Here is a 15,691-nt window from a genome sequence, read left to right on the forward strand (position 1 = left end):
AATACGTTTCAGAATAGGTATGATGGCGAGGGAACTGAGCTAAAAGCAAATATGTTTTTTAAATGTTACGAAATTTTTTAGGGCAAGCGCTTTCACTCCACCGTTTATAGAGCCACTGAGTACCAATCATAACCCTTGTTTTCCAAATCCATATGGTTTACAATAAGCACCATTATGCAAGCGAAGAATCATAGAGAAAGGAGGGATTCAAATTCGCCGTGACAATCTATAAGCATCTTTGTATTCAGCGCGAATATTACCTAAAATACAGAGTACCCAAGTGATCATTTTCTTACACAGGATAAACTGGCATTGGCTGACTGGTGGTGACCCTTGTTTATACTGTTGTATCGACCGTCAGTAATGAATCATGTTTTATTATCATAACTAAAATTTGACTGGACGAAGTTCAGATAACCGCTTCCGACACGGGTGAACGATTCTCTAAAATGCGCCTCCTCTCTGTCCGATCTTCAGAGACCTATTTTTTTTTTTCGCTGTTTGGCATTGTGAATCACCGAGTCGCGTGGTATACCAAGAATAACTCTATGTTAACATGAAAGACCTGAAGGTAAATAAATATACAAAATCGGCATAGAGTGATGATAAATGGTTTTCATCAAAGCATATCGATACACAATAACTTAATTGAAGAAGAAATTAGGACATATAATAATATTTCTGCATAAATAGCGCTAAGGAGAGACGAAGATTTCTATAATCCTAACATCAATCACATTTGGGAATCGGCTTGTCTAATCTCAAAACTTTGCGAAATACTGCCTCAGGAGGCTAACGATAAATTGGGTTTTACAAAAACGTTTTGCGCTCTCGCTTTGCAACGCTGTGCTTTACCAGTCATGCGCTCTAATAATTTATTAGCCTGCTGCAGATCATTGCAAAACTGTATATATAGTGCACAACTTTACAATTTGATACCTACATTTGCTAGTTTTTCGAACATCGCATTTCACCAGAAAATTGAACCGTTTAACGTGGTTTGCACGTAATGTCATCGGACAATATGTTGGTGGTCATTGCGATTTTGTTCTTGTCGAGAAAATCAAATCCTGTGGGGCGAAATGTACGCCGCAGAAGTTTCGCGGTCAATGCAAGCCATGTATTTGAGAGACGCAAATTATTGTTGTTTGGTGCAGCGTCATCAGGGACGGCGCGATCGTCTGCACGACGAAAACATTCTTTCAGGAAAAGGTTTTTTTGGAACCAAAGTTTTCAGGGCAACGCTATCTGGTATGTGCCGTAGATGCAGGGCCGAGGAACCTTTATAAAGTTGTATGTTTCTTCCTTTGTTCTAACTATCCTCCCTCCCCCTTCTCTTTTTATTAGTGTAGGACTCCCTCCTCCATTTGGGGGTGTTAATTACATTTGTGTCACTTGCCACATTACATTACGATTACATTTGTGTCACTTATTAACTGTAATCCTCCATTGTTTTAATTTTTCATCCAAAACTGTGAACTTTAAACGAACTATGGAAGTGGTCGAAGCTTGGGAAAGAACTTGAGAACGACACTCTTCTCAGACTGAGAGAGTACACCAACGTTCGGCTGTCTTTCTAAGGCCACTAGAATTTTTTTTTCTTGAGGTATCTTTTCCGTACACATTTGTAGTTCTAACTTTTATATAAATTCGGATTGATGTAACATTTAGTCCTCTGAACATTTCTATTTTTAGGGAGAACTTTCTGAGGCATTTCAGCCAGACGAAAAAAAGGTTCGGGTGCCTTAAGGATGTGTACATGTAGAATCCGTCGTGCAATAATTCTATACTTTCAGTAAATGGCCCCGAGATCTAATTGCTGACGTTGTTAACTTTCAAAAAATATCCATTAGTTTTTCTCTCCGCGCAATGGCAGATGCAGAACAAAATATTGATAAGAAACAGCTTTCCCCTGCTCAACTTGCCATTAGAACAAGCGGCCACATAATATGACGGTAATTGTATACCGTCAGTCTTCATCATTGTCATACATTCGAGTGGTCAAAGCATAGAGCAGGCGTTAAGCTTGAGAGATTATTAGACTTGGGTTACTCTCGTCTGATACAACACGAGCCATTACGTTGATGTATAGCGATGCTCGTTGTCATGAACCCGAGCTCTCGAACCGGGCTCATGACAATCGAGTACGTCATCGTGTCACGTGACTCCCAATGAGAAGATGTGATGTCATGAGACACCAAGGTTTCAAAAACGCTGATAAATGGAGTGATCTTCTCAATATAAATAAACTGGACGCAGTGACTCAGGCGATATCAGGGCGCCACATGACTTGACATTACGTGACAGCATATGTCTTGAATCCATGATGTCGCGTGACCACGGTTCTCGACTATAATGTCAATAAAAAGCGCCCCGAAAACCCACAGTTTCTTATATATCGAAATTCAGTATATTGCGATTTGATGAATAATGGTGATACACCTGCCTATTTTTTTTACTGCAATGTTCAGTACGTAATACAAAAAACAAAAAAATACCGTGAGCCGTTTTGAACCGGTTACCGATTTATTTTTGTCCGGTTCAGTACCGGTTATGTTTCAAGATGGCGGCGAAGATTGCGGTTCAGTTCAGTTTCGTATCATCTGAAAATAATGGTTCGGTTACGGGGTTCGTTCCGGTTTAGTTCCGTTTCGACACTTGGATTGTATGGCTGCCGTAAAGCACGGACATCGTCATAGTAGTCTATAAAGGCTGACATTTCAATGAACTCCAGTTAGGGTTCTTGCCGTTTATGTCAGCTTCTGCTGGGGCTAGATAATAGGCGGGAAAATCGCGCGGGCGCCTTAGCGCAACTGCTAGCCTTGTACCTGCTCCACGAGTGGTAAATTTAGTGCGCTACTACTCGTCTCACACGCACAAAGTCTTTCTGAAAATGACTGATTTAGTGGTTTTTGGATAACGCTCAGCAACTTTCTAATTGGAACCATATGTCTATTTCCCCTAATTAAAAAGTTAATTAACAAGTTTTAATTAATTAACTTGCTAATCAGTAGGTGTTTGGCAATTCCTGACGTCCGCCGTGGCTGGTAGTTTGTTCCCGAAGAGAGTTTCTTTTTTTTCAATCGCCCTAATTTTTAGGATTTTTGAAAGTCTTTGCAAAAACACCCCGTATATTTATAACATTATTATTTATATAAGGAGGAGCAGCAGGAGGGTCCTCCTCCTCCTCCATAACCTCCCCTCCTCACACAGTTTCCCCGCTAAATTTAGCGGGGCAAGTGCCGTCACATGACATCGTGTCACTCCACCAATGAACAAATTCAATTTCTCCGCTAAATTTAGCGGGAACATTTACGTCACATGAGCTCAACACCAATTCAATTCTCGGCTAACTATAGCGGGGAAAGTGAATCGGTGTTGAGGACCTGTGGCGTCAGTTGCGCTGCTAAATTTAGCAGGCGGAACTGGATGTGTAGTGTTGCATTATGGGACGTACATACAGGCTCACCAATTCAGTTTCTTCGCTAAATTTAGAGGGGAAATTAATTAGAGTATAGGGGTTTGACGTCCCATAATGCAACGCGCGCGCTTACGCCGACGGCGACGCCGCGAAACCCACGAACGAGCGCTTAAGAGCTACGCTCTAAAATCTGTTTATAACATTAATTTAGCTTGTCATGAACACGAGGGTACACTAGATTACCTTATGCGCGCTCCAAGACGCACTAATATCTTGCTGAGGGCTCACCCAAAACACACGAAGCTTGACTGTTTGACCCACCAGTATACACTATCTGGTGTGGTGCGTACAGAAAACACACTAAGCTGCTCTGATGTGCATACCAGGTACTCAAGACTTGTAGTGCCCAGACAAAACCACGCTATGTTGGCCAGCAGTGCACGACAAGACACAATGGTCGATTGTGGTATATGCGCAACAAATTACACTAAGCTGTTTGGTGTGCAAATAAGTATACATTAGAAATGCTCGGTGTTTACAACAGAAAACACGAGGACACACCAATCGTGTCTGGGGCATTTTTCGGCTGGGTAAGAACACCGATGTATTCTGTGTAACTTAGATTTAAAATATTCACTAAACATTCTGCTAACTGGCGGACACGCTTGTGATCGAAATGAGCACATAATAATTGCAGAGATCCATGAAGAAGTTGCTTCACGTCTCGGTGGACTCAAAGGTGAAAATGGTGTCCCTGACAAGTATTCTATCGCAGATACCGAGAGCCTTGTGCCGCGAACAAGTGCACGAACAACCTAGAATTAGACTTGGGCGATTCACCCGTCGCCCTCCAACCTTTAGTATATTTTGCAGTTTCATTACAATGTGTAAGGACCGATGTGACTTTGAATTTGAAGTGCGAAACTAAATGAACAAATTAAAAGTTAAATTCGTGAAATAGAACTCGGAGCAGACGACAGAAGTATTGTGCGAAACATGTATCATAAACATCCGCGACGATTGTTAGGTTCTGAAGGTGCAGTATGCGGTTACAGATGATGGAAAGTTATAAAGCTTAAATACAAACGGCTCGGCGAAACTGTATGTTTGTTCTGGACCTATTTGGAGCACATGCACGAACTTCTTGTCGCGTAAATTTCCTTGTATCAGAACTCCTGTCCATTGCTGCTGCAGTGCCATAGGAAAGTGGCGGTACGGTATATTAAAATGTATTTAGGTAAATTATGTGCTGTTAACCGCAAAGCAGGTATTTTGACCCATAAAAGAAATATTAAACCCAGATGATGGGGAAAACGAATAGCTTATGAAGTAAAGATTTTATTCCGAGAGTTTCTTGTTCATCTCCCCATCACTTCTGATGATAAGGGTGGAGGGATGGATGGAAGCAAAAAAACTATAAACATCACTTCCCGCCTTCTGACTCCTACGATGGAGTCGACAATATTCCTCTGGTAAAACCTAGTCTACGCTACCTCAACGAAGGTCACACTAGGAGACAGGTTTGAGACTTTGCGCGGGAGGCACGCATGCGGAGTCCGAAGTTTATTTTTTTCCCGCCTATCCCCAGGTGGGAGTTTTCGTTGTAAGTCATTCAGTTCTTCCTAGATAACTTGCACTGATCATTCATTTTCCTCATGGTTATTAAAGAGCACGTATCATCTATTATTCGATTTTCGTTTGGAAACCCCAGCGCTCCGGTTAGGGCAGGTGAGGATTTTTAGTGTACTCTGTAAAATGTCGCTTTCCGCAATTTAGATTTGTGGTGTAATTTCAAAACTTATTTTCAAAAAATATTGTTACTGGCACTGTTTAGGAGATATCGATTTGGATTGCCGATGCTCAACTCAATTGAAGAAGACACCTCAATAGGCGAGACTCTGCTAAGGAATTTGTCTTTTACAATTAATGTCACTTTACCATCTAAAGTACTTTCTTAATGCAGTTCTTTTGACACATAATCAATATAAATTTTCACAGAGCATCCATCAAGTAAAGCCCCTGCTTTTCTTTTCACAATCTATTGTGTGCTTTTTCTGTGGCTTGTACTTATAATTTGACACCAATAACTGGCGAAAAAGCTTTAAAGTAGACTATTTTAAATAAAATAATATTTTTCTATTGGGAGAAGGAAGTAATGGCAAGTAACTCAAGTTTAAATGTACTCTTCTTACATGGGAAGCAATTTGAATTATTGCGTTCTAAAATACGCTACTCCGAGCGCTCGGTTGAGTACCTTTACCGACTCCAGGTGCTAAAAGCCCCGACCATAATTTGTAATGTATCAAATACATCAGTAGAAATAAACTTTCATTCAGGGGAACATATTTGATTAACTTACCCAGCATTCTCAACCAAAAAAAAATTTAAGCACTAAGTTGTATCTCGAATTCACAACTCAGAAAAGTGGGTAGAGTTACTGAAGATTCGAAGGCCACAAATATCTGCAGAATTAACAAGATTCAATGCTATCCTCGTTTAGGTGAAATCTATAAATCAGGTTAACAAAGTCAAACGCTCTTGCTTTTGTAAAAACGCGCCTGTACACTAATGATACCATCATTCTCGTCCAGACCTCTTGAGATGTATTGTAAAGTTTTTAATATTTCAGGAGAGAACCGTTAAAAATCAGGTAGATTTTAAGTAGTACAAAATAAGCATATATCTAACTTCAGTTCAGCTCAGTGACTTTAAAATTTTGCAGCGGTTGCCGTCCTCATCATGTTATTACACAAATACCACAATTAGATGTATGCAATATATTTTATTCTAGTATATGAAGGCATTTAATACAAATCAATATATCTTTCAAGATTTCCATAAAAAAAAACTGAGTATACCACCGTGCAAAGATTTTCGTTCCGAATTTAAATTTTAAACTCTATTAAATATTAGTTTTAAAGTATGCTGCTCTTGTTTTAGAGCAAGTAATACCTTGATCAGGCACCCAAACGTGTGGGGTACATATTATTCTTGTCTTAATTCGTTAATATTATTCTAGTCGCAATATAAACTGAGAAAAAAAAGGTTTTGAGCCACTTAAACATATGCAGATTTTCTAATCTTAGCACACTACATGAGACGAATTTCAGAAAACAACATAAATGACCTTAATATTATTTAGTGTCATGAGGCCGTGAGATTTGTGGGATTGGAGCACGCGGCACGTGTTGCAAATCTCAATACAATGTTTTGTTATCCGGTTTCATCTCGCTCGTCTTATCGGTTTCACCTCAGGGGGTTATTTAAACCATAAACAAGCACTTCGTCCTTAATTCCGATCACTGTGAACATATGGCATTCTAAGTAATTCGTTTTCTAGTTTCGACCTAATACTTATGCAAGGATATTTAGAACAAAAATGGTCACATAATGGCGATATACGCCGAAAAGCAGCACAAGATGGGTGGCGCACACGGTACATGGCATTCTGAATCAGAGCAAACCAACCCAAGTCGCAGACTTCACACAAAATCGCCCCACACGTTCCAATTTCAATGCAACCGGAGAGAGAAGTCTACCTTTTGCTTACTCGACACAATACCTTTCTCCCGGCTTTGAATGGAACACCTGACATAGTCATATGTAGTGTGGTTAGCAATCAGCAGCTAATATACGAAAATTTTCGTGGGTGGTAAATATTTCAAAAGTGTAATTTTTTAAATACAACTGCGCTACATGACCTAAGTGTAAAGCAGTCGAAGGTTCAGTAAGCCTGTTACAAATTAGGAATCTGCTCTTCTTCTCAAGATGTTTTCTTTTATTTATCTTTTATTACTTATATTGAATGACCCACGAACAGCTAGCCGCCTTCTTGTTGTACACCTATCAATCTCAGACAACAGTCAAATTGTTCTGATGCGATAAAAAAAATGGAGGTAGGACAAAATAATGGCAGCAAGACACTTTGTAAACTGACGCTGTTGATAAAAATATCTAGGCTAACATTCCCACAAATCTGTTCTAAATGATTCTACGTCAATTAAAGGTGTGTCGTGGGTGATGACTGATATAAATTAGAAGTATAAAACAAAGAGTGAAGTCAACCATAGCTACAAAAAACGCACAAGGAGTAGTAACGTAGAAGCGCTTCTGATTCAATTGTATTATTTAAGATCTTACATAGAAGCGTCAATTCACGGATCGTTCTACTGTTGTGCAACGTGTCCAGTTTCACGAGGTCAAAATACTTTGGTAACTGTACAAATAATTCGCTTGAAACTAACGATCAAAGAATACACGATTGAACTTAAGTTCAACACACTCAATCGTACTTGAATTAGGCGCTCCAATACAGTTTCAAACACTTGAGGCGTGTTCGACACGACTAAGCACCATTGAAAAAAAAGTATAAAGCATACATACTTTTAGTTAGGAATGCTTACGAACGTAAGACAGCGAAGCCGACATAGCCGTGGGCAGTCGCCTTAGTCACCAGTCGATAGCTAAAGGTTTGAACAAATGTCTTTCATGGTTAGTTCTTCAAGCGTATCAGAGGTGCCTCAAAATTAAGAGTTGATATGCCACCCACAAGTGGACATTGGGGTGTTATCAAGGCAATTACATGAGCATTGTGGAGTTCACCTAACAAAATCTATTCTGTGTCATGAGTGAGTAAAGCATTTTTCCGACCACAAAAAAATATCGTTGTCTTAGCTTTAAAAAAGGGCTATATTGCCATTTATTTCGAAATTCAGTAAAGTGGTTGTAAGAACACAACGTCCTGTTTTTAACATTGATCTGAATGAAACTGCATAATTCACATGCCCGGTATCCTTTTATTGTGACCACACTTGTTTTAAAACTCCGCATAATATACTCCTTTATAACGCACAAAAGGCTACAGCCCAGGGTATAAAATTCACAGCAGAGAACACGCATGCTCGTCTCTTCGAAAATTGAGCAAATCACGCGCCATACGCCTGAATGCCGAAATTCGCAGCGGCCCGAATCGGTTTTCTGGAAACGTCTATATGTCGCTACTGACACTAGACAGTGTTTTAAGGTAGCTAAATGGTTTGTTAATATTTTCTCACTGGACTCTCATCATATTGTTAGAAATTTCTGGAAATAATATTTTCCTTTGAAATTTGCACTTCACAGTCATACGCGCGCATAATTGAACCTAGTGCCATTTCATACACTTAACATGTGTTGAAACATTTAAGTGGTTCGTAATAAGCCATATCCCTCGCGCGAGGAGATCGAAGACGACGAAGTAAAAAAGAGAGAATTGAGAGCACGTTCGTCGAATCAACATGGAAACGACACGTCAGATCGCATCACTTGCAGCTTGTAGATTGTGTAAATAAAAGTTTGCTTGAACGTAACCATCGAGGACTACCAGAGGTTCCTACATTGGTGCCGAAACCCGGGAGGAACGTCTGAATGAAGGGAACCTTGTGGTTTACAGCAACTTTTCATCAAGCCATGCCAGAAAGATCAACGATCATGGACGTCCTCAAGAAATAACGGAAGACGCATCGGATGCAAGTTACACGACTTGTTGGTGAGGCCGACGCGTTACTACTCTTAGCTACGCCAAGCGTCAACGACCTCGAGGTTCTAATCGAGCGTATTCATCTGGCTCGCGACCAACTGAACGTCGTGGACGCGGCGATCGAACCTCTGATCACGGGGCAAGATGGAAAAGCAGAGTTCACTCATGCGATCGAGTATTCGGACAAGATCCTCACGTACTTCACCAAACTGAAAAAAAAAATGAAGAGCGCGGAGGGCAGCCACCCAGCAAGGGGGACCATCGAGCGGAGATCGGAACGGAGGATCCTCGGTGACATCAAAAATCAAACTCCCAAAATTAAAACTAATCCAATTCAACGGGCACCTAAAGGACTGGCAACCCTTCTGGCAGCAATTCGATACCGCCAATCATCAAAACCCGGAACTCACGCCATCAGAAAAGTTAAACTATCTGCGATCAGCGCTGACCGGCGATGGAGCAGCCGCCATCGGTGGATTGCAGCCGACCGCTGAGTGTTACGCGGACGACATCGAGCTCCTGGAGCAGCGGTTCGGGAAGCAAGACACGCTTATCCAGGACCACATGGAAGGTCTCATGGACATACAGCCAGTGCCACCACAACAGAACACCCGAGCCCTACGGCGTTTATACGACACTCTACATGCGCACATCAGAGGCCTTAGAGCGTTAGGGGTGGGCGAAGAGGCGTATGGGGCTGTGCTCTACACAGTTCTTTTGCGAGTGCTACCGAGAGATATCACTCTCGATTTGAACCGGAAGATGTCGGCGGAGGAGACCGGGAATGCCAACGCCGCAAGGGCATCAATGACAGACGCCAGTTTGGAATCCGCCCCACAGCAAGTCCACCTGCGGGCTCTGCAGTTTCTCCTAGACTTTCTACGCATCGTGGTGGAGAGCCGCGAAAGGACATCCAAACACCAGCTGAAAGACGTCGTCAGTAAGCCCAGACCTCCTTCTCTGACGCATGGCTCTGTGAAGAGGTCAACGATCAACGTTCAGACTCACAGCTTCACCGCGGCGGCATTGCACGGCAGCGTGGACGGCTTTGAGTGCTTCCTTTGCAAATCAAAAGCGCACGGAACACCGGAATGTAACGCAAGAATCGGGCTAACGGAGAAGAAGCATAGGTTGCAAGCAGACCGGAGGTGCTTCCGCTGCACGAAGGCCAATCACATAGCAAGATTATGTCGAGGAGCACCCAGCTGTGGCAAATGTCAAGGCAGTCACGCGTCCACCATGTGAGACCCGAATTACGCGCCGGGAAAAACGTCCACCAGATCGAATGAGACGGAACCGAAGGAACCGGCACCGGTCGCTATGCATGTACGTGGTTGGAACAGCAGGCCGGCAGTGCTCCTACAAACGGTTACTGCGTGTGCAGATGGTACAAACGGAACGAAGCTTGCCCGTATTATCTTCGACAGCGGCAGTCAGCGCTCCTTCATAACTGAAGAACTGTCTCAGCGACTAGACTGCAAATTGCTGGGGACAGAGATCCTCACAATAGGGGTGTTCGGGGGCGAAAGCACTGAACATACGTTTCGCAGGGTTCAAGTGACTTTGCGAGACCAACTCTACAACAAAAGATATGACATCGACGCTCTCGAGACACCTACCGTATGTGAGCAGGACCTTCCGAGCCCAGATGAAGCCATCGTGAAAACATTAGAGGAACTCGGCTGTCCCGTGGGAGACAACATGACCGGACTGGGATCAGACCACTGCTGGGGGTGCATCACAGGAAGAATTCGCCGACTGAGCGGATGCCTCACTGCAGTAGAAATTGCATTCGGTTGGGCGGTCCAGAGACGGACAGGCTCGGAATCGACCATCGTGAGTTGCTCCCAGGCGACCTTGCTAATAGCAACACTGCAGGATCTAGAAACCACATCAGCTCTCCGGCATTTCTGGGAGCTAGAAAGCGTGGGAGTTGCCGACCCGCCAGTAGAGGATCCCTCGGACAGCGCCGTGAGACGAGAGTTCGAAGCCAACATTACGAAGACCGCCAGTAGATACGAAGTGGACCTTTCATGGAAATTGGACTTAAGGCTGGCAGACAACATGGAGGTGGCAAGGAGGTTGGAGAATCTACGTAAGAAGTTGACCAAAAATCCCGATCTCCTACAGAAGTATGACGAAGCGATTCGGCAATACCAACACAACGACATGGCGGAGAGGGTCTATGAAGAAAAAGAGAACTAAGGTGCAGCCAGGGTGTATTACATGCCCCACCAGTCTGTTCTCCGCGAGAACAGCAGCACCACCAAACTGAGGATTGTGTTTGACGCTTCCTCTCACGGCGCAAACTGTAAATCCCTGAACGAAAACTTGGAGAGTGAACCGAACATGAATCCAGATCTCGTCGCCCTACTTCTGAGGTTTAGGACGTACCCAGTAGCATTAGTGGCGGATGTGGAGAAGGCTTTCCTGCAGATCGGAGTCAAGGCGGAGGATCGTGACGCACCGCGGTTCCTCTGGTACAAGCAACCGCCGATCCAAAATCAACCGGTACCAGAGGTAGAGACCTGGCGAATGACGAGGGTGACTTTCGGTGCAATTTCAAGCCCGTTCCTTTTGGCAGCTACCCTGCGGCACCATTTCGCGGCGGTGGAGAACACATACCCAACAACGGCCGAACAATTAAGAAAGTCCGTGTAGGTTGATGACCTGTTGACCGGAGCGAGCCACGAAGACGAGGCTAAGAAGTTGTACGCCGAGGCGAACGAGGTGTTTAGGCAGGCCGGTATGAGACTCCACAAGTGGGGTTCAAATAGCGCATCACTAGCGGAGGTGTTCGAGGAGGACGGCGCAGGCCAAAAACCACTCGGACAAGTCGCGAACGTGCTCAAGGTGCTCGGAGTGACTTGGGAACCCAAAGAGGACAGTCTCATGTTTTCACCGGAGCACGTGATGGAGACTGCTCGCCACCAAGAAAATACGAAGCGCTTCGTGCTGCTACAAACGACAGCTCGACTTTACGACCCTCTGTGATTCTTGGCACCCTTCGTCGTGAGAGCCAAGATCCTGTTCCAGGAAATCTGGAAACTAAACCTGGACTGGGACGATATGCTACCAGATCACCTGCAAGACGAGTGGACCGGGTGGTGCAGCGAACTTGTCGAGCTAGAAAGGGTCAAGATCCCAAGGCTTTGCGACGACGGATTGCACGGCAAGGTGACAAACCGTTCATTGCATATCTTCGCCGACGCCAGCACCGCTGCCTACGGAGCCATGCTCTACCTTCGCACTACCTACGACACAGGAGCGACGACGACGACGTTATTGCTTGCAAAAGGACGAGTTGCACCCCTCAAAACTGTCATGCTGGCGAGATTGGAACTGATGGCCATCTTGATCGTCTCAAGGTTGTCCAAATACGTCCACACCTGCCTTGAGCTTGAGGTGAAGGACGTTCACTTCTGGACGGATTCAATGATCACGCTTTACTGGATCAGGGGAGAGGCCTCCCGATGGACGCTGTTCGTCAGGAATCGAGTGCAAGAGATCGAGAGCAATTGTGAAAGCGCGACGTGGCACCACTGCCCGGGAAAAGAAAATCCCGCTGACCTCATGACACGAGGTCTGACCGCATCAGAGTTGGTCTCCAGTTCACTGTGGTGGTCGGGGCCGAGTTGGTTGCCACTGCCAGCGACAGAATGGCCCAAGGAAATGTGCGGAGACCTCCCTCGAGACCCCCTCGAGGAGAGAGGATCGAGAGCAGAAGTGTTTGAAGTCACAGTAACGCCCACTCCAGAGTTGATCGATATCTCGCGATTCAGCTCTGCTTCAAATATCAGCAGAACAACGGCTTGAATTTTTCGATTCCTCCACAACGTCAGGTCAACTGAAAGACGAACGGGACCACTGACAGCCGAGGAGATCGAGGCAGCGCGAACTCACCGGATAAAAGAGGCGCAGCGCTCGGCCTTCGCTAACCGAAGCTTCGCTGCGCGACCAACGCTACGAAGACCCCCGCCGAGTTCTCCCCTTCAAGACTTCGACCCTTTCATCGATCAGCGGGGTGTACTTCGCATTCGAAGTCGCCTCCAGTCCGTCAACATGACGTATGACGAACGAAACCCGATCGCCCTGCCCAAGCAGCATCGATATTCAACCTTGCTGGCAATCGACGCGCACCGACAGCTGCTGCACGCGGGAGTGAGAGATACTCTCGTGCAGCTCCGTAACAAGTATTGGATTCTGCGGGGCCGAGAGTTGGTGAAGAAAGTGGTGCCTGCCTGGCGTGACCTGTCAGCGCTTTAGCGCGACCCCCGCGAGTGTCCCCACGGGGCCCTTGCCGGATGCCCGGACAACCCGAGCGGACACTTTCGAGGTAGTCGGCACGCACTTTGCGGGCCCCCTCTATGTCAAGGGCAAGGACCTCACATGCAAGTGCTACGTGGCGCTGTTCACGTGTGCAGTCACGCGGGCTGTACACCTGGAGTTGGTACCAGACCTGTCGACACAGAGCTTTCTCTTTGCCTTCCGTCGATTTGTGTCACGCCGAGGACTGTGCCGCGTAACTTATTCCGACAATGCGTTGACCTTCAAACGAGCGTCGAAGGAACTCACGGAACTGTGGAAGACGTTGCGCCACCCATACGTGGTCAACCACTTTGCGAACGCGGGTATCCAGTGGAGGCTTATTGTCGAGAGAGCCGCATGGTGGGGAGGATTTTACGAGAGGCTTGTGCGCTCGGTAAAGGTGTATTTAAGAAAGGTTATCGGAAGGAACTGTCTGGACACAGAAGAATTGACCACCGTTCTGATTGAGGTAGAGGCCGTGTTGAATTCGCGGTCATTAAGGCTTGTGCGCGACGGGGTCGGAGAGAGGACCCCGCTCACGCCGGCCAGTTTCCTAGTTGGAAGGCGGCTGACGACACTTCCGCCGACGGGTGGGGACACGCTCACTTCCACACTGGAGGCACTTCGCGTGCTCTGGCGGTAGCGAAAACAACTGCTTAACCGATTTTGGGGAACATGGAGGGAAGAGTATCTTCAAGAACTCAGATCAGCATACACCACTCAGAACAGGCAGTCTGCGCCCATCAGAGAGGGTCAAATACTTCTGTTAAAAGAGCCGGTTCCACGCCTGCTTTGAAAGCTCGGCCGAGTAGAAAGAGTGTTTCACAGCCGGAGATTCCCGGACCCGGTCGTGCGAGATTCGAGTGCATCGCGGCACAATTTTGCGAAGGCCAGTGCAGCTTGTGTATCCGTTGGAGTTAACGGAAGTTTAGAATGGATTCCCATCCATTCGGTGGGGAGTGTGTTGAAACGTTTAAGTGGTTCGTAATAAGCCATATCAATGGCGCGAGGAGATCGAAGACGACGAAGTGAAAAAGGGAGAATTGAGAGCACGTGCGTCGAATCAACATGGGAACGACACGTCAGATCGCATCTGAGTAAGATGCGATCTGACGATCGGATGTATCTTACTCTGGTGTTTAATGCAAATATCATATCACTAATAAATATAGAGATTTAGGAAATACAGATTTATTGAAGAAAGTTGAATTATGCGACCAGGTGGACTTAAAAAGGGGGCTAATCAGCTCAAGAAGTAGGCTAATTAGCTAAATTATGCTCATTAACTTCTTTTTGAGAAAGAATAAACATATGGTGCCTATTGGAAACTTGCTGAGTGTGTTCGAAAACCCCTAAATTAGTTAGGCAACCACATACAAGCAGAATGCTGCATTTGTGGACCAGGTCTTTAATTTGTATTACTTGACTTGAAAAAAATTGAGTTGAATTGAATTAAATCTAGACTAGGGGTAATACATTTCGAAATAAGACCAGTGACTGTGGATTTAAAACTTTATCTCCAGTTTGCAAAATCATATTTTTCATTCTGTGTGCGAAAGTACATTGGCCTCCAATTTCGATAATTATTATTTGTTTTCTCATTTGTTTTGCAGGTATGCAGTTGACAAGGAATCATAGCTATACGTCCACTACGTCAACCAACAGAAGCGAACAAAGTGAAATGCTACAGATGTGTTCGTTTTAATGGTAAGCTAGCTTCTTGATGATAATGATTTGCATCACACGTAATGTACGCTATACAAGTAAAATCGAATCAAACGAAGAATTATCTTGTGCAAAGGCACAATTGGCTCACAAAATTGACTGTAAAAACAAAATGTAACTAATATTTAAAAAAAAAAAAAACTATTCGGATATTTTCCTAGAGAGGAAATTATACCCCGTGTGATATCATGCTTGAAATATGGCAACGGTACGTTCCCTCCTAATTGAAAATACTGATCTTGAATAATAAATATGCTATATGCATGTCTAAAGCCATGTAATTTTTTAGAAGTAAAAAAAAAATAGGACGACCATTGTAACGTTTTTAGAACTAGTGCGTTGTTATACAAAATACAGACATTTAGGATTGCAGAATTGCAAAGGACTTTTTTTTAATTAATGCAAGCGGTGGTTTCGATCATCCTTCGGAAGAACTGAAGGCTCTTATTAGTTTATATTTAACACTATTTAACAAGATTTTCGCCTCATAAAGGCCTCAATCGATCTGTGGAGATGATTTAAGATATTAATTATGTAGTTCTTTTCAAATATGGGGAAATCTTCTGTTTTTAAATCAAAATAAAAACCTGCCAAATTACGCGCAATGGAAGCGTCCCAAGTGGAACTAAAGAATGGCATAGATTTAAAAGAAAATGTTGGGGCGCTCAATAATCTGTTGAAATTCAAGGCTAGTAAGGTTCCCGCTGATATACATTAGC

At 44.4% G+C, this 15,691-nt stretch overlaps 2 protein-coding genes across 2 annotated transcripts; both read left to right on the forward strand.

Annotated features, from left to right (window-relative positions):
* Positions 1-10,259: 10,259 nt before the first annotated feature.
* LOC121837236 lies at positions 10,260-11,144 on the forward strand. The gene has a single exon (XM_042292815.1). It carries the CDS (start codon positions 10,260-10,262, stop codon positions 11,142-11,144), a length of 885 nt encoding a protein of 294 aa, XP_042148749.1.
* Positions 11,145-12,008: 864 nt separating this feature from the next.
* Positions 12,009-12,755, forward strand: LOC121837237. The gene has a single exon (XM_042292816.1). It carries the CDS (start codon positions 12,009-12,011, stop codon positions 12,753-12,755), a length of 747 nt encoding a protein of 248 aa, XP_042148750.1.
* The last annotated feature ends 2,936 nt before the right edge of the window (positions 12,756-15,691 follow it).

Source organism: Ixodes scapularis, unplaced genomic scaffold (genome assembly GCF_016920785.2).
Source record: "Ixodes scapularis isolate PalLabHiFi unplaced genomic scaffold, ASM1692078v2 PGA_scaffold3__209_contigs__length_174095766, whole genome shotgun sequence".
Lineage (NCBI taxonomy): Eukaryota > Metazoa > Arthropoda > Arachnida > Ixodida > Ixodidae > Ixodes > Ixodes scapularis.